A 17,515-nucleotide genomic window follows, 5' to 3' on the forward strand; every position below is an offset into this window, starting at 1 on the left:
GTTTGACAAGAAGCTCGAAATCGTGCTAGAATTGTTAATTGGGGAAAAAATCGAGCATCGATCTGACATTCGAGCTCGAGCTGGATCGTGTTTTGTTGTGTGTTTTTGTTCTCATCATCCACTCTCGATCGCTTTCTTATCAAAATAATTAAATTACTCATCATTTTCATGTGGTAGCCCGCTGTGCCACACTGGTCGTCTGCATTGTAGTGTTTCTAAAATGGCTTTAATCAACATCGATGGAGATCCCTGGTGAGAGCCACAATCCACCACAATCGAATTGTACTTTTTCAAGTGGCCCCTAATTGTTTTCCCCCTGTTCTTTATTGGCGCTTCAAGGTTAACGGAGCTGGATGCGTGCGAAAATCTCAGCAACGACATACAATCCCAGCTAGCGGCACGCAACAGAGAAAACCAGCTGTCTCGCGAATATGGCGTCCTGTCCGGTACGGTACGGGTCCGTTTGAAGCAGCTCGGCAGTGAGCTGGATCAGCTAACGCGAAAGCTCGGACTCATCTCCAACACACTCACCTCGGGGGAAGCCGAACGAAGGCAGCGTAGAATAGAAGCCCTACAGTCGAAGCTGATACAATTACAGCGTCAATTCCAGTACGTCGAACCAGCGGCCGCCCGGTCGGCCTTGTTCGAGACGGGTAGCAATAGCCGGGCTCGAGTAGCTTTCGCCGATGACGATGATGATGATGTGCCAGCACTGATCCCATCGCAAAGCAACTACACCGTGTCGGATTTGCGATCCCAACAGACGCGTATTCTGGAGGATCAAAACGAGGGCCTCGAAGCCCTATCGCAGGTGATCGCTAGACAAAAGGAGCTAGCGACCAGAATCGGGGGAGAAGTTGATCGTCACAATGGTAATTGCTCCGCTGGTTTATGTACAATTAGTTTAGAGCCTATTTAACATTCCCTTCAATTTGTTAGACATATTGGACGATTTGGCCCAAACGATGGAAACGACCGATGCACGGATCAACCGAGAGACGCGGCAAATCGGTGCAATCACCACACAGGACTCTACCTGGGGCTACTGGATCGTGATAGCTGTGCTGTTCGTTGCAATTGTGCTTGTAGGCATATTCTGAATCGCGCATGAGGCTCCTACTGTACACATTTATATAACCACAGTTGTTGCAGTTGTTGCAACCCCCTTATCTGGCGTTTATCTCAGTCTCAGGACTGAGGCACGAGTGTAACAACTGATGTACACACTCCATATCGCAATGTATTTTAAGCTAATACGTATACTATACTTATGTCAATAAACATTATTTACACAAAACTGGATGCAATCTTTTCGAAACAACGAACGATTTACTGACGTTTATCCTATTTATTGAATAAATCATTTGCACCGAGAACATCGATACAGCATCAATCTATTCCGTGCCATCCCGATCGGCGACCCCAAAGGGTCGCATTTACCATAAATTTCAATGTCGCCCTGACCGGCGTCCGTTCTGTGTGGTTAGCTTTGTTGTGTCGTCGGAAAGGGGGTTTTCTTTTTACGTTTCAATTATACTACAGCGTCTGCTATGCATAGTGCGTCTCTTTCCCTCATGCGTATGGTGGTTGTAGTGGACATAGCGGGACGACCCGGGGCGGGGGATGGAGTCCCATGGGAAGAAGAAACAAAAACAGTAACATTTTGTGTCCACAACATTTCCCCGATGTTAGGTGAGTCGTCCATCGTTTAATGACGGGATTTAATGCAAATCGCAAAGATGCGGCACGTGGGACAGATTGCCAACGGCACCGACAGCCAATTTGCTGGAAGCAACCTTCCTGGCGGCCTGAAACATACATAAACGGTCAATATTACGGTTTGCCGAAGGTTCAGAACTACAAAATACTTACAGCTTGAACATCACCAGCGGTGACGGCATTAACGGCAGCAAGCAGGTCACTCTTCTTGTACACCTGTCCAAGCAGGGCCGACTCTTCGCCCAGCTGGTGGTGCAGCGAGCTTTGGTTCTCGGTAATGTCGAGCACGGCAGCAACGGCCGACGCCTTACCGCGCGTCACATCCGCATCAGTTACGGAGAGCGATTTGAGGGCCTTCACACCAGCCTCAACCGCCTTGCCCGCGTTCTTCGCATCGCCCGATACGACGAATCCGAACATGCCATTGTCAGTGTATCCGTTGAACAGCGAACTGCTGTTAACACCGCTGAGTGCCTTCGTGAGCGCACCATTGTTAGCACCACGCTTCGTTGCCGGTCCGACACCGGCAGCGTACTGCAGCACCCAGAAAGCCATCGCTTCCTTCAGCGAGTTCCATCCGACGGCTTGTGCGCCAACAGCAACGGCAGCGCGCGAACCGGCACCTTCGCGACGCACCTCACCAGTGTTGAAGGTGGACTTATTCTCGCTACCGGCTCCCGATTCCAGGGCAAGGCTCTGGGCAAAGCCAACCAGCAGCTGATGATCGACACCGACGCCAGCAACGGCAGCACGGTTCGTGGTGCAGTTGGTCGCAAAGTAGTGCTGCATCGTCTCCGACGAATGCTTGCCGACCAGATAATCCGGGCAGAAGACCGAATTGCCCAGTCCGTCACGGAAGGCGGCCTTGTGCAGCAGCTCGACAGCCTGCACCTCAGTCGGCAGACGGGCCAGCTCGTTGCGGATGATCGGGGTCAGTTCGGCCAGCTCCCAGGGCTTGAACACCTGCCCGGTGGCGGTAGCTTCCAGGTACTTCAGACCAACCTCCAGCTGATCTTTCGTCACGGCGACACTGTACGACACCAGTTCGCGGTCGGCCGTAGTCGTCAGGGAACCGCCAGCCTGCTGAATGTTGCGCGTAATACCGAAAGCGGTGGCGGTCTTGGTGGACAGACCACCGGCCGCCCGCAGCACATGAGCCGCTCCCAGGCTATCGGCAGTTTCGTTGCGCGATCCGGCACTGTATCAGATTGTTGGAGGGAAAGAACCTTGATGAAGCTGACTCGATACGAGAAGCAAGCAGATGATTTCTTACCGGAAAGCGATGGAAATCCGAGCCACGGCAGCATTCGGTTCGGCCGACGATACAACCAGCTTGTTGGGCAAGGTGGTCGTCTGCACTTCGGTCGAGCCACGGCTGGCAGCGGCAGCCTGTGCGTGTGCAGCATAGCCACGGGCCTACAATGAAAGACACACAAACACATCCAAGCAGCCATTAAAACCCATTCGAACAACCAACCCAAATATTCCGCAATCAGTACAGTAAATATCCTTCCGGATAAAAAGGGATCACATATTATTTCATCACGGAGAAGAACAATTTACGTAACGAGATTTGACACTTGGTCCGTCTGGCAAGGGAAAACACGAAGGTGTGCAAATTTTTGCAGAACTGCAAACGGATGCTTACCGCGGCCGCACGGAGCATCGGAGTTTTCGAGGTAACGGATGCCATTCTAACCCGCTTAGTTTTACTCGCTGGAAGTTAGTTCACTGCGGCCACAGAAAGGATGTCCGGATCTTTGTTGGTGCTCTTCTCGGTCGCTCGGTCGCTTTCAGCTTTTTTTCCTTCCGCTCGGTTGAGAAAATCAGCAGAAACGTCACACGGGCGCGTTGACAGATGCATACCAAGATTACTAGATGAACCTGTTCTTCAAGGTGAATAGATAGCGTTTGAATCGTGTTTTTGTCCGTTGATGGTGTTTTTGCAGTGAAATATGCACAACATTCAATTTACGCGCTAAAAATGTTTATTTAGAGGAGTTTAAATTGCTTCTAGAGCATATCAAAAGCTTTAAATGGTATGAAAATGGATAGCACACGTATTGAATGATTCCGTTTGCATAGCAAATCCGGATCTTCAAGGCCTCTGTTTTGTTAACCTATGTGTGGATAACCTTACTCCTAATGTTGCCCTAAACGAACATTATCGTGAATGGTTTGTTATTAGCAGACGTCTCGATCGTAATTAAATTGAATTAAATATGATGAATATTAATTTTATGTCGTTTTACTCTTGTTTTTCAAAAGCTTCTCTATGAAGAGCTCAAACTGTCTTCAACTAGCTCGGTTTTTCGATATTTACCGATGACGCCCGCATGCGCCACTTTTCAACGTAGTGCATCGATTAACGAAATTTCCCTGAGTTCGTTCACTTCCTTTGGTGTAACCCTATTCGATCGCAAAATTATTCATTTTGCACAAGATTATCTCCTGCCAATAAATACTGTCTTTACTTTCTAAAGAGAGATCATAAGTTACCTTTTCGATAGCTTTTGATATGAAAAGCCAACATTTTGTTACGGCTTTGATTAACTTAATTTGCTTGAGAAACTCACAGAGTTCATTGCAATTGGTAAAGAGATAAAAATAAATATCCCTCCAGCGTATCCTGTCGTAACGATGCTGCCTCTTACAAACGTATTCTAGACGTAGCTTTGGTTTCGACTATCGGTTTGCTTTGGCCATTCGCGCCAATTGTCTCTTGTACCAGCCGGCGACGACGTTTTTGCTGCCATCGTTTCTCAATTGCCACACAATCTTCCGGCGTGATGATTGGCTTCTGGGGACAATATTTGGCGGTATGCGCATTCGTCCCGGTAGCATTGCACCGTGAGCAGACAAAATTTTGCAACACAGGGCAGGTTACATTGCCCCATTCGTCCTTGCAGTGGTGGCTTTCGTACTCTTCCCTGGTAGCTCCGTTGTTGTGGCAGAACACACAATGCTACCGAAGGAAAATGATGAAAATTGTGAAGTGCATTGGCGTATTTGTGTGTTTCGACAATCATAACATACCTTCGGATGGGAACCGTTTTTGCGCAAGTTGCGTCTCGGTCTATCCTTGGTGTGATTTGTAATGTCCTGCAAAACATTACATTCTGCGCTTTCGTTCGCCGGTTCCTCTACTCTAGTGCTCTCATCTTCCGTAAGAAGAGCGTCTTCCGATTGGCGGTTTTGCTTAATAGGATCAATAGAAACGCTATGCTCCAGAGAGCCCTGGTTCTCATCGCAAAACTCAGAACTGGAACCGTTCGTGGCAAATTCCTTTCGAATATCCTCCACTGCCTCTGCCAGATTCATCTTTTTTGCATCCACGATCAGGGAGTGAATGTCAAACTGGTAGCTCGATTTATTCACAACAAATTGTGTAAGCTCCGGATACCTTTGCAGGAACTTTATCGCACTTTCAAGTGCCGACGTCATGATGGCACTATCGTTCTGTTTGGTTTTACATCGACTTTCTGCCATTTTGTGTGGCAAAGAGGGAAAACGGGAGCTTCTTCACATAAAAGATGTTGTGGGGCCTATCAAGGATGTTGCAAACTGGCCAGGTTTAATAATTTCACACTACAAAACGAACACAATACTTAATTCAAAGATGCTTGATTGCAGGTCAACAAGGATAGTCACGAACGGCGTTACAGTGAGTCGATCGCCGCGAGCTTACGCACTTTGCAACGCCACTACCACGCATGGACATTTTGGGTATGAAAGGATTCAGCAAACGCGTGCACGGTCGCATAAACAGTTGGCGCATATGTATGCGTGGTATTGGAGATGGTACCAGCAAGGACCTAAGTACACAGCTACAAGTAAAACACTCCATTGCGCTCGCATATGAGCACAATTACCACTACCAGCTTGCAATTGAAGTTCATCTCAACCATTTCCGCCGCAACAACAATCACCACTAAAGCGTGACAATAAAAAAGGGTTTGTGAATCATAGAAAATGCATCCTCCAGTCAAGAAGATCGCGAAAACCATTTCTTTACATTCGGAAATTTTCTTTCCCGTTTTTCCACCGTAGAAAGGTTTCGTTAAAAACGTGCGATTTCTTGCGACGGGTGACATTTGTTTCGTTAAGTGATGGAACGCACGGTTCTGACGTTTTCGTTCAGCGATGATGTTTTCCAATTGTCTTCCGAGCAGAAAAAAAACACACACACAGCCAGCGCATAAAGAAGGCAGAAGGCGACGTCGTGCAAGTTTTTCCCTAGATTTTATAAAGTAAGGTTGACCACGGCCGTGGGTGCGTGCGCTCTGCAGTTTTGTTCATTCCATTCAGTGGGATCCTTAAACACTTTGCTGTTGTTTGTTTATTGTAGACTTACTACCGTGTCGGTCTTTGTTTCGTCGCACGTTCTTTCACGCAACAGAAGCTGATTGGAAGAGGTAAAATTGGATGGTTCGAGTATTGGTGATTGGTTTTTGAACGCAGTATTGTGGTATTGCGGGTTGTGAGTGCACGGTGCTGGAAAAGTGTGTGCCGGGAAATTATACCCTTTGAAACTATTATGTTATGGGGCTCTGGCCCTATTCCGGTGGGTGCGGCTAACGATTGAATCTGTCTGCTGCTGGAGGTGATTAAAAATCCCCATTTCATTGTAGTGTAAATTAAAATAAAACAAATCCGTATCTATTGTGGCGAACATCTTCGGCTGTATGTGACGCCGTTGCAAGTGACCGAGTGTATGGCTTTTGTGTGCGTGTATGTTTACTTACGTGCGCGCATGTGGGTATACGGCAGCAGTGTGCATATAGTTGGTGTTTTTGTTGTGGCTACGCAATTCCATGTTTGATGCATCGCGCAGCTTTGTGGCTGGTCGTGGCTTCCACGGTGGACAAGCAGTGAATCATCATAACATCGGGTAGTTGAATTGCACAGCATCATCATCATTACCGCCGTCTGCACTGTCAAATATGTACGCATTCAATTGACAGTCCGTAGCTCGTTTTTGCGAGACCAAATTAGAATAAAATTAAGCACTTCAACATTTTGGATATTAGCATCTGTGGAAGAAAAAGGTGCAAACAGTGAAGCACGGGCACGGGTTACCATTGTAAGGTGCGATATTTCACAGCCCTTATGGGGTTATTACACGAGGAATTTTTTGGTTAGTGATTTTCTGTCAAATAGGGCGTTTGACAGAAAAAAACCCGCTGCCCGTGTAATAACACAATATGCTGCACAGATATTTATTGCCATCATCCGAATTATTTTACATTTGAATTGTCCATTATTCAAAAATGGAATGAAATATTTATCATTAACACGTATCGTACCCTGCCGGGCACCGACTGACGATGCCATTATGATAGGGATACTTTTTCGTGACCGACAGCACTTTGGTCAGACGAACATTCGGTTAGAGATTCTTCGGTTCAAAGTGGTCCCAAATCGCTCTCTATGCATTAACAAAACATCGTCATCAATATTCATCTTAAATCACACGAAATAAACTGGACAATAATATTCAATAAAAATTGCGAGGCAAAACAACGCTCCCAAAATGTAAACAATCCTCACTTTGACAGAAAAAAACCAGCGCGATCGAAATCTGAATTGAGCATGTCGAATTCATTTTTTCAGACCGGCATTTATCTGTCAAACGCGTTTTGACAGAAAATCACCGATGAAAAATCCCTCGTCTAATAACCCCATTAAGGTTGTATCACTCGAATTTGTGAACTGGAATAACCCATACGGTGTAGCATTTTTTTTTTTAATCTGCGCAGTTCTTGTTGTTGTGTCGCATGTCTTGTCTGCAACAGAATGTGTATTGATTTGTGTGAGTTGTACAGTGAAGACGACAGACAGAAGAATACCCTCATAATTAGTGCTGATCATAGCCATGACTGTCTCTGCATCAAATCAGCTGAATACATAGAGCAATCCCATCCAATGCGTGGTAGATCCCATCCATAGAGGATGTGTCACCGTGGTAACACACCGTGGTAGCCGGTGGCGGCGATGGTGCTGTGCCAACGTTGACTATGATTTATGTTTGTGCGAATGCACCCACAATTGCACCTTACCGACCGGACCCGATGCGGAATTAAATATATGTTTCCCTTCGCATCGTACTCCCCATCTCTTTCTGTGTTTGTGTGTGCGTGTTTGAGGCGGAATGTTTGTGTGAATGCATCATATTGATCGTTTGCAGGTGACCGGAACCGTGTGGAAAACCCGTGCTCGGTTGGCTCGAACCAGGGTCTACGACGTACGCGCTAGATAGAGCTCGCATTTATCGATTTGTGTCCGCCGGAGTGGACCGGAACGAACCCGGCTGGTAGCGAAAGCGGAAAAGAAAAACCGCCCACCTACGGTATCGAGTGTGCGTGTGTGTTCATTGCAAGTGTGTCCTCGCTGGGCTGGTGTTCCTGGTGCAAGAAGAAAAGTCGAGTGCCTGCCGGGGGCTACCGTGGAAATTAATTCCTTCAGGGGGGAAGTTGAAACCCCAACTCGTGTGTGTGTGTGTGTGCTTGCTTGCCTGCTGTGTGCCAACCTCTACCTCCGGATCTTCTTGCAGGAGGCAGCATTAGGAAGTTCGAGTAAAAATGACATCATTCTTCAACGTCGGTGCCCTCGGGGGTAACCCGTTTTCGACGCCCGTTGGGCAGAAAATAGGTGAGTTTTGCATTTTCAGTTGTAGGATCATTTCCAGCACTTTCTACGAGGGGGCGCCATACGGAGATTATTATGTCCACCCGTTAACACATACCTCTGAGGTGCGCTGGAAATGCACGTCATGCTCAAAAACCTTAAAGAGATTACGCCAGCGGCCATCAAACTCGCGGCACTTTTGGGTGAATGTCCAACGGTGTGGTCGGTCGGTCACCCCACTGGGCAGCCCATTACGAAGGAACTGAAATCGAATGGAAAAATCGTGCATTGACATCACATTATGATGGCAGTATTACTACTCCTTCTGGTGTGTATTAGATGCGCTGGCTTCGTTGTTCGGATCACTGCATGCACGTTACGGTCGAGGTGGATAAGTGGCGCTATCTCTCAGCACTGGGGTGTAAGACGCCCATCCAGGTAACAGAGGTAAGCTCGGCAGTTGTGTGTGCGACACGGTGAGCAACAACATATATACACAAACACTACAAGCTGGACAAGATAATGATAAGAAGTATCCACAGGGAAAAAATGCCATTAAAGACGCACGATTCTGCCGGAACAAATTAGAACAAAACGCAAAAGAAATCATGGCGCGCTGTCTTATGTCTCACCTTCTTTGCACTGCTAGAACTTTTCGCTGTGGGTTTATTTTTGCGGTTTCACACAGGGTTTTTTGTTGCTGTATTTGCAGTGCACGACGAGAAGCCTTACAAGTTTGTACAAAAATTCGCGGGTTGGAACTGCGCTGAGTTGTACACAGATGGTGATACTGAGGAGAGGACACCACAAGAAGAAGATCGGCCTCCTTTGACGCATTTTCTGTGGTTTGCATTGTTGTCAACGAAACCGGGCTTGCTTTGATGACGAGCCATCATCGCTCCGCTGGAAGACGAAATGCGCTACGAAAAATACGCCATGCGCCAGTTGTGTGAGGAGGAGGTCGCTTAACGGTGGATTTAATTTTTATCCCGTAATTCCCGTAATTTAACTGGCAAAAAGGGAAAAACGAACTTTTAATGCTTGAAACGTGAATAATGAATAATTGTACCGCGCCTCAGCAAGAACAGTGATTGATTTGTGCTGTATATATTGTGATCGATTGCGATCTTGATCTTCAAGATGCTTCCCGATGAGCTGTAGAAAGAGTTTCTACACATACACGCGTTCGCTCCACCACTGCTCACATGCTTTCTGGTTGAAACTATCGATCGTTAAGCAAGATAAAGTCAAAATGTAATAATAACAAAAAAGTTAGTCGCAATTAGCGTCAGGCAAGCGCGCGAAACCGTTACAAAACATCATCCGTCCCTTCCCAGCGCTTACATAAATCACTCGTGTTTGAGTTGCACAATTACGCCGTTAAAGCGTGAAGAAATTTAAAATTTTCCACAAACTTATGGAAATTTTCTTCGCTCTGCGTGGTGTCGCGGTTATGTTATAAATTGCTTAACAATTTAAAATAGTGTTAAAAAAATGCACCAACACATACGGTGAGACACGATCGATCATGCTCGGGGTCGGGATCGAGAGCCGACTTGGGTGATTCACGCCAGCCGTTGGATGATGATTGGGCCCTATTTGAAGCATTATTCGGTAGTGGGCGGAATGGTGAACAGAGGCAACCCAGGAGGAATCCAGGTGGAACGCAGCTTCTCGAACACAGTAAATAAAAGAACAGCAACTAAACCAACACCAATAACATTCATTCGGCGGCGTAAGTGGTTCCGGAGCGCGTTGGCGGTGGAAACTGCATCTGTTTCACCGTTCCACTCCAAACAATAACAATTGCTGTGCCGGCGATGATGATTCGTCGTGTGGGCTTGGTCTAGGTGCATATATGCCACCCTGCCGCCCACTGCCCAACCGGAAACCCATCCCCGATCTTCTGCCTCTCCCTTGCGTTGGAGGGGGGGTTTATTTCCACGAATTAACAACACACGCGCGGTCGCGACAGACGGTCGTGGTCGTCGTCGTCGTCGTCGTCGAAGTTGGTGTAATGTTTATTCACCGCCCGTAGAAGAAACCATAGTAAATGAAACCATCATTCATGTGACTCCTCCAGGCCGGGAATTGACACCACCGACAGCTTGGTGTTGCTTTTGGTTGGAAAATTGACGATGGTCTACCCGACATAGTAGCGAGCGGTTAAAGGTTTTCCCTTTCCTTATGTGTGGCCGGCCGGTGGGGGTACTTTGTGCGCCCGGGACACAATGCAATGATGCGTGAAACGCCCCGTGACAGGCGTTCCTACATCGAGCGTGTGTCTACAGTTTCAACATATTTATGCGGCTGCCGGGATGTTCGGCTAGTAATGTCTCGTAATGTCCAAACATTCAGTGAGATTATCAGGACGATGTTTAAAGCTGCTATCCTACTTAGTGCCCAAGGTAGACTAATTTTGGAAGGCTCAGTTCTAAGGGGGGAAATTTTGTAAGTCTAAGTCTCTTCTATAGATCATAGATTCAAACGTCTTTGAACATTTGAAATCCTTGGAGGAGTTTGTATAGCAATGCCGATCTTGTTTCGGATCTCCTTCTCCTGTTGGACGAAAGTTCTGATCCTTGGGCTGATCGGGTGTTGTACCAAGGAGACCTTAGCTCCACTTTTCCTCAACCACATGGCTTGGATAAGTCTGAGCCTTCAAAATTTAACATTCCGTCATCTACGGTTGCACTTGATCAAGCCAACAGGCTTGCTGTGCTCCACTGCCTCTATTGAACCGCCATATGTATCAGGGTGTATTATTGGACGCTTCCGGATCGCAGCTCCCTTGAACAATGTGCCCTCGGCTAACCGTAAAGTTGTTATCCTTTAGCTTATGTTACATGTTACATCATAAACTAAACATAAACCTATTCCCGTCACTGTATAAGGGGGGGGGGGGGGGGGGGGGGGAAGGTGTTGCCCACCACCAGTTGAACTATCGGTCACCGTTCCAATCGCTGCCGCAGGAAGGGACACGCAAGTCGCGGGGAGTTTTCCCTATTCTTCCCCGCGTTCCTTCGGAAGCAAACGAAGAAAATGATTTACATAATTATTCACCCGGCGACAGCGACGACTGCCTCAATTATTGTCATTCTCGCTCCGTCAAGTGGTACCGTCGTGTCATTGTGCACTCATTTGAATGCTGTTAATATTGCTGTTTGCTGTTTCCTTCTACCTTCTACCGAGGGGTGGTGGCCCACCGATAGGGAACTCTGTTGTTGGTGGTGCTAATGTTTATGGTTTTATGGTTTCATGCTGTGCTTCGCACCGAGTAAGGCCCCCCGGGATCGGTTGGACCTCGGGAAGGGATCAGCGAGAAGCGTGATATCAGGTGGAAAATTTGGTTAGAGAAGGACCGTAGACCAGGTGTGGGGTGCGGTGCCAGGAGTTTTCCCTGTGGAGGGTTATTGCCCTTAACTGATGACAATTTTATGGAGTAAAAGCAGTTATTTGTTCTTAAGATTTTGTTGCTGTTATTTTGCTTTCCTTGCCTGCTCTCGTTTAGAAGAAAAAGGAGTTTGTGTAAGCACAACAATGCACGCTGATGTTACGCTCATGAACCTGCACGCCACATCTCATGCTCTAATGCTCTGATACGCATTACCCTACCGCGTACTGATCGTCAGCGGAAGGCGTTGGTAATGTTCTAAGCAGAGCAACTTACTGGTCTGAGAAATGTTTTGTCCGTTGGCTGATTTTGATGGATCTTCCAAGCGCAACGAATCTGATTGCTTTACATAACGATTTTCTACACGTACCGTAACTGCGCTTGTGAGTAGATTGCGATCGTGTTGGAAAAAAAGAGTTTTAATCTTTATTTGTATGAGCTGAGTTGAGCTCGGGGCGGTCCGGTGGCCGAGGCGACAGCGGCGCCGGTCTTCACACGGCAGGGCCGAGGTTCAAATCCCACTTAATCTACGGGTAAAATTAAGTCACAGAAAGCTAGAAATGGCAGGCCAAGACCTCTCGAGGTTGTAGTGCCAAGAAAGCAGAAAAAGAAGGATGAGGCACTCCTGTAAAGTGTGTTGGACTGTCTCTAACAGTGTGGACAGACTTTGTAAATGATTGTATTTGTTTAAAAATGCGATATGATCAGCCTTATCTCTGCCCACTCTGTACAATGATGGTTCGCTTGGAAGCCAATCAATTAGCGTAAAATAACAGAGATAGCAGCACCGTTTGTTTGGTAAACAAACCACAGCAGGCTATGCAATCCATGCAGTTGATAGGTGATAGAAGAAAGACGATCGCTTTTTTCCACTGATTCTGCTCCTACAGGATTAGGCGATCGAGCCGTTCTCATCATTCTTAACGATTCCTTTGAATTTTTCGCCGTGCTCTCTGCTGCGTTCGTAAACAATGATGAATCAGAGCATTAAATGCGCCATCTCCCTTCATGCCACCACCAATTTTAAACATTATGCTCCTTTTTGGTTGTTGTTGAGGTCTGCTGCCGGCTACGTCAGAATAAAGTGTCAGGTCAGGCACAATCTACACCGGCACAATTTACTGCTGCTGACAGGCAACAAGCGCACCGGCCATGATGATAAGCACACCATGATGATGCCGCCGCCGCTCCGCAGCTACACAGTGGACGGGTTTCTAATGGAATCGCTGTGCTTGTTATCAGTTTGTTAATCGGCAAACGTACCGTCGACCATGACATTTTGTCGTTCGGGAAGGACACACATACACGCTCCCGGTCCCAGTAGTGCGGGGTTTGGGGGGTTTAGTTGGAGCTTCTCTCTAGCCACGCGTATGACTCATGGGGATGGGTGCCTCCACGGTAATGGGTGCCAAATTGTGGTGATTGTAAATGGGCAAAATGTTTACCATAAAAATGGCAACCGCCTTTGCGTGATCATGGGCGATGTAATGAGGTGTTAATTTGCTTTGCAAGGGATTTGCACAACGTTACTCAGAATTGTCCAAAAAAAAAGATTGGTGTCTTTCTCGTGGCATGCCTCAGGGTCTCAACAGTAGCCCCCATCATAATTTCATCATAATAATTCAGTCTACTGCACACTCCCTTCCCATCCCACAGAACAAGCGACAGATGCTAGTCTGGCCTCGGAAAACTGGGCACTAAACATGGAAATCTGTGATATGATCAACGAATCGTCGGACGGTGCCCGGGACGCAATGAAAGCGATCCGCAAACGGTTGGCACAGAACGCTGGCAAGAACTATACCGTCATCATGTACACGCTGACCGTGCTGGAGACGTGCGTAAAGAACTGTGGCAAAGCGTTCCACGTGCTGGTTGCAAACAAAGAATTCATCCAAGAGCTGGTGAAGCTGATCGGACCGAAGAACGATCCGCCGCCGATCGTGCAGGAGAAGGTGCTGAGCTTGATCCAGATCTGGGCCGATGCGTTCCGCTCGCAACCCGACCTGAACGGTGTGGTTCAGGTGTATCAGGAGCTAAAGAACAAGGGTATCGAATTTCCCGCGACCGATCTGGACGCGATCGCACCGATCTACACACCGCAAAGGGTAAACCGCTTTGTGATTGTGTCGAGTGAAATGTGATTTGTAACTGGTTTTGCTTCTCTTCCCAGAGTGTCCCCGATGGGGCACCAGCGCCGGAAAACGTTAGCACGCTTCCGGTTTCACCACATCATCATGCGTCGCAGACGCCCGGATCGCCAGCAGTAAGCATTGCGTGGTGATTCTTCCCAAGCAGCTTGCTTTATCTTTCTCCTATGAATTTCAGATGCCTCCACCGTCATCGATGTCTCAGGATCAGATCGCTAAACTACAATCGGAGCTAGACATTGTCGCCATGAACATGTCCATTCTCGGCGAGATGCTAACCGAGCTGAAGCCAGGCCAGGAAGATGCAGCCGATTACAAACTGTTAACCGATCTTACTGCTACATGCCGGTATGTTGTGAAGGTTCAATGCACCCATCTCATGCCACTCATGCCCAACCTTCTGTTCCAGGGAAATGCAAAGCCGAATCGTCGATCTGATCGGCAAGGTACAGCACGACGAACTTACCGCGGAATTGCTACGATTGAACGACGAGCTAAACAATCTGTTTCTGCGACACGCCCGCTACGAGAAAAATCGCGACCCGAAGAATGCTTCCAGTGCGACACCATCCGCCATCCTTGGTGCGGCTCTCGGGGCGGTCGAAATGCGCGATCCATCGTTGATCGATCTGAGCGAGGAGACGGGTGCTAGTGGTGGTGCACAGGCACAGGAGGGTGCACACGCCAACGTTAGCTCACAGCTGGCCGGACTCAGTCTGGCGGCGGCCGGTTCCACCGCGACCGTGTCGTCCCAGCTGGCTCAGCTGACGAGCGTTACCGCGCAGTCCGGTTCGGCGATGGTGGCGAAATCGCCCAACAGAACCAGCAAGGGAGGCAACAGCACCACCAACATTCCACCGGACGTCGTATCGGACGAGTTCGATATGTTCGCCCAATCGAGAAACACCACCGGGTGAGAATTCGCACGCAAAATGGCCGCTTGAGGGAGCAAATCTTTACAGCCAGTTCAGCTGATTTAATACCCGATTTGTTTTTCTTGTCTTATCCAAATACCGATTGCAGTGATAAAGAACCTGCCAGATTAGATCTGTTGGGAGCGACTACGGGCAGCACAGCATTGGTAAGAATCTGAGCACAGCCACAGTATCTACTTTACGCACCTTTTTTTTACAAATGGTGACCTAAGCCGTCATCGAGTCGTAGCTGTATTTGTTCCTATTTTATGCAACATTTTCCCTCTCTTTACATCTATTTTATGTTCCGCGAGTGAACACTTTTGTCTCTGTAACATATTGTCCTTATTTTTAAATATCTACGTTAGCTGTTCGAATTAAACGTTAGATTTAAACAACCCTTTAGTTGGTAGTGCGAGACTAAAAGCAAAAACGCGTTTCCTATTGAAAGTCTCCTAGTTCTTATTAGTTAACGATAAATTTGGGTAGGCAAGCTAGAATTATCGCCCTCGAATTCCCATTTCCCCATTGTATTTAGCTGGCTTTCTTCATACATCTGTGATTCTTCCTTTCTTTTCTCTTCTATCTTGTCCTGTGTTTCCGTTCATCCTTTCTACGTGCTGTATGTATGTTAACTCTCCCCACGAATATATTGCTATTTGTTTTGTGTGAAACCGTTAATCAACAACAACCAAATGATCGACACACACTACAACACTGATCTACCGCGACATTGGTGGTTTGCTTGTTTTTTTTTATTGTTTGTTTGGCGATCGTCCGTTTTCGGTGGATTACACACACACACAAAACACGAACACGAACATACAAATGCGCCACACCAAAATGCCTCCGACATACAACGCAAACGCCTGCAACAACCCGTCCATCATCGACAGGGCACGAGGGAATCGGAATTTGACGAGATTGAACAGTGGCTGGGCAATCCGGTGAGTATTGTCGGGAAAGAAGGAGCATCTCCTTGCCTATCTGTGCTAGTTCCTATCTTCTTGCACGTGCGTGGGGAGCAGTAGTAGATGGCGTTTTTGGTGTAGATACAGTAGTGTAGAATGAGTAGTAGTGTTTAGTTATCAGCACTTTCTCTCTACGATGAATGTTGAATGTGGTTCGGTGGTGGATGTTGCTTGAATGTGGCAAATGTGGTTCCAACGCTAACTGAGACCGTATCTGTCTGTCTGTCTTTACCTTTAATTCACCACACCCCGCAGGACGACATTGACCAGCTCGAGGCGCAAATGGCAGCGGTCGGAGCGATGGGAGGCGATGGTCCCGGTGCCGGTGCCGCCGGTACGGAGGAAAGCTTAACGAGCAAGGAGTTTGAAAAGTTTCTCGCGGAACGGGCGGCCGTCGCCGAAACCCTGCCGACGATCAGCAGCACCAGTAGCAGTAACAGCCCAGCAACGACGGCCAAAGATCGCAAGAAAAAGTCCGACGAAACCGATGGTCTGCTAGCGCTGTGAAGTGTGGGAGGGGTGTGTAAGCAAAAGCACCCCCAGCAAGGGGGTTGTTTTCTTTTACCCTTTTTTTTATTCTGTAAAATGTTGGTCTAATGTTTCAACATAGGTCTTTTTTTTAGTTTTGTAATCCCCTCTTGTAAGTGGTACTAGTTTTTGTTTTTGGTTTGCTAAGCCTCATTAGTATTCCTTCGGGTAGAGAGCACTTTGGAAAGCGGCGCAGAAGTGAGCAGATAGAGCAGAAGAAAATATTTAACAACAATCTATAAAAACAAAAGAAGCCAAAAGCTGACCTGATTGGACGCGGTATAGCAATGTTTTGTTTTTTGTTTTTGTTTTAAATCTTTTAAAGCCTTTTGTTTAATCGCAATTATTTCTTGCGATTGTGAGCCATATTATAGATACAAAACAAATATTTAGAGCTACACGGGGAATAAGAAAAAAGAAAAGGAAGTGGAACAGTGCGTTATGGGGCAAAAAGAAACAAAAAAAAACACGAAACAAAGACGCATCGTAGAGAAGGAGAAATATATTTAATTGTGAGCTAGTTGTATTTATTAAGGTATACAAAAAATCCCCCCATTCTGTTCGTTCCGTAAAGGAGAGTGGGAAAGAAAGAAAGGAATGTGTTGTGAAGGATTGTATAAAAAAAAAAACAAAAACCAATCACTGCTAGCGGAGGACGTTTGTAAATCGGCTAAGGGAATGGGGCAAAACATCGGTAGAATCACACTCCTGATTTGTTTCGTAACTCTTCCCATATTCTATTTAACGGCAGCGCGTGTGAATCAATGTTGTTGTTAGCTTTTTTTGTGTTTGTGTTTTGTTTTTTTTTTGTTCCCATCAGTAAATTACCAATGCAAAACGCAGATGAGGCATTAAATCCACCCACCTAAATGGCGAAACGCGCGTTGAATGAGTTGTTACGAGAAAGGGTGATGAAACACACTGTTAAAATCAATCAAAGTGGTGGTGCGCTCGGTACCGACAAGGAACTTAATAATATTCAACCGTAAGGACCAGAGGCTTTAAGCGGAAAAGGGTAAATACAAACCGGAGCTCGCTTTTCGATGGACGTGCAGCAAAACCTACTTATGTTTCAGTTTGTTGTGCACTTTTGCGGAATGTACGCGTACACACGTACACAGGTTTACTTCTTCTTTCCTAAATGCTAAAACGAAAACAAAACATAATATTGTCCAAATAAAGTATGCAAGCAACTTCAAACTAGAAGATAAT

The 17,515-nt window shown here is 46.9% G+C and overlaps 4 protein-coding genes across 18 annotated transcripts; 2 read left to right on the top strand and 2 right to left on the bottom strand.

Moving 5' to 3' along the window:
- The first annotated feature begins 57 nt into the window (after window positions 1–57).
- Window positions 58–1,300, top strand: LOC118510458 (syntaxin-8). Its single transcript, XM_036052289.1, has 3 exons — window positions 58–252; window positions 340–872; window positions 940–1,300. Exons 1-3 carry the CDS (start codon window positions 221–223, stop codon window positions 1,098–1,100), a joined length of 726 nt encoding a protein of 241 aa, XP_035908182.1. The 5' UTR covers window positions 58–220; the 3' UTR covers window positions 1,101–1,300.
- Window positions 1,301–1,307: 7 nt separating this feature from the next.
- On the bottom strand, window positions 1,308–3,581 carry LOC118510455 (cytochrome b-c1 complex subunit 2, mitochondrial). Its single transcript, XM_036052287.1, has 4 exons — window positions 3,368–3,581; window positions 2,993–3,135; window positions 1,873–2,917; window positions 1,308–1,808 (listed from the first exon to the last, which is right to left on the bottom strand). Exons 1-4 carry the CDS (start codon window positions 3,410–3,412, stop codon window positions 1,722–1,724), a joined length of 1,320 nt encoding a protein of 439 aa, XP_035908180.1. The 5' UTR covers window positions 3,413–3,581; the 3' UTR covers window positions 1,308–1,721.
- Window positions 3,582–3,684: 103 nt separating this feature from the next.
- On the bottom strand, window positions 3,685–5,734 carry LOC118510457. Its single transcript, XM_036052288.1, has 2 exons — window positions 4,756–5,734; window positions 3,685–4,684 (listed from the first exon to the last, which is right to left on the bottom strand). Exons 1-2 carry the CDS (start codon window positions 5,206–5,208, stop codon window positions 4,370–4,372), a joined length of 768 nt encoding a protein of 255 aa, XP_035908181.1. The 5' UTR covers window positions 5,209–5,734; the 3' UTR covers window positions 3,685–4,369.
- A 123-nt stretch (window positions 5,735–5,857) lies between these two features.
- On the top strand, window positions 5,858–17,509 carry LOC118510453 (TOM1-like protein 2). 15 transcript variants are annotated; one of them, XM_036052271.1, is made up of 10 exons: window positions 5,858–5,969; window positions 6,068–6,134; window positions 7,907–8,370; window positions 13,397–13,848; window positions 13,914–14,006; window positions 14,069–14,238; window positions 14,300–14,803; window positions 14,914–14,971; window positions 15,701–15,751; window positions 16,031–17,509. In XM_036052271.1, the coding sequence occupies exons 3-10, from the start codon at window positions 8,301–8,303 to the stop codon at window positions 16,280–16,282; spliced, it is 1,650 nt and encodes a 549-aa protein (XP_035908164.1). In that variant the 5' UTR covers window positions 5,858–5,969; window positions 6,068–6,134; window positions 7,907–8,300; the 3' UTR covers window positions 16,283–17,509. The 15 variants fall into 15 exon arrangements, with proteins under 15 accessions (XP_035908164.1, XP_035908177.1, XP_035908165.1 ...); XM_036052272.1 differs by having other exon boundaries at window positions 5,897–5,991; XM_036052284.1 differs by lacking the exon at window positions 15,701–15,751.
- The last annotated feature ends 6 nt before the right edge of the window (window positions 17,510–17,515 follow it).

This window comes from Anopheles stephensi, chromosome 3 (assembly GCF_013141755.1).
Source record: "Anopheles stephensi strain Indian chromosome 3, UCI_ANSTEP_V1.0, whole genome shotgun sequence".
In the NCBI taxonomy this organism is placed as follows: domain Eukaryota; kingdom Metazoa; phylum Arthropoda; class Insecta; order Diptera; family Culicidae; genus Anopheles; species Anopheles stephensi.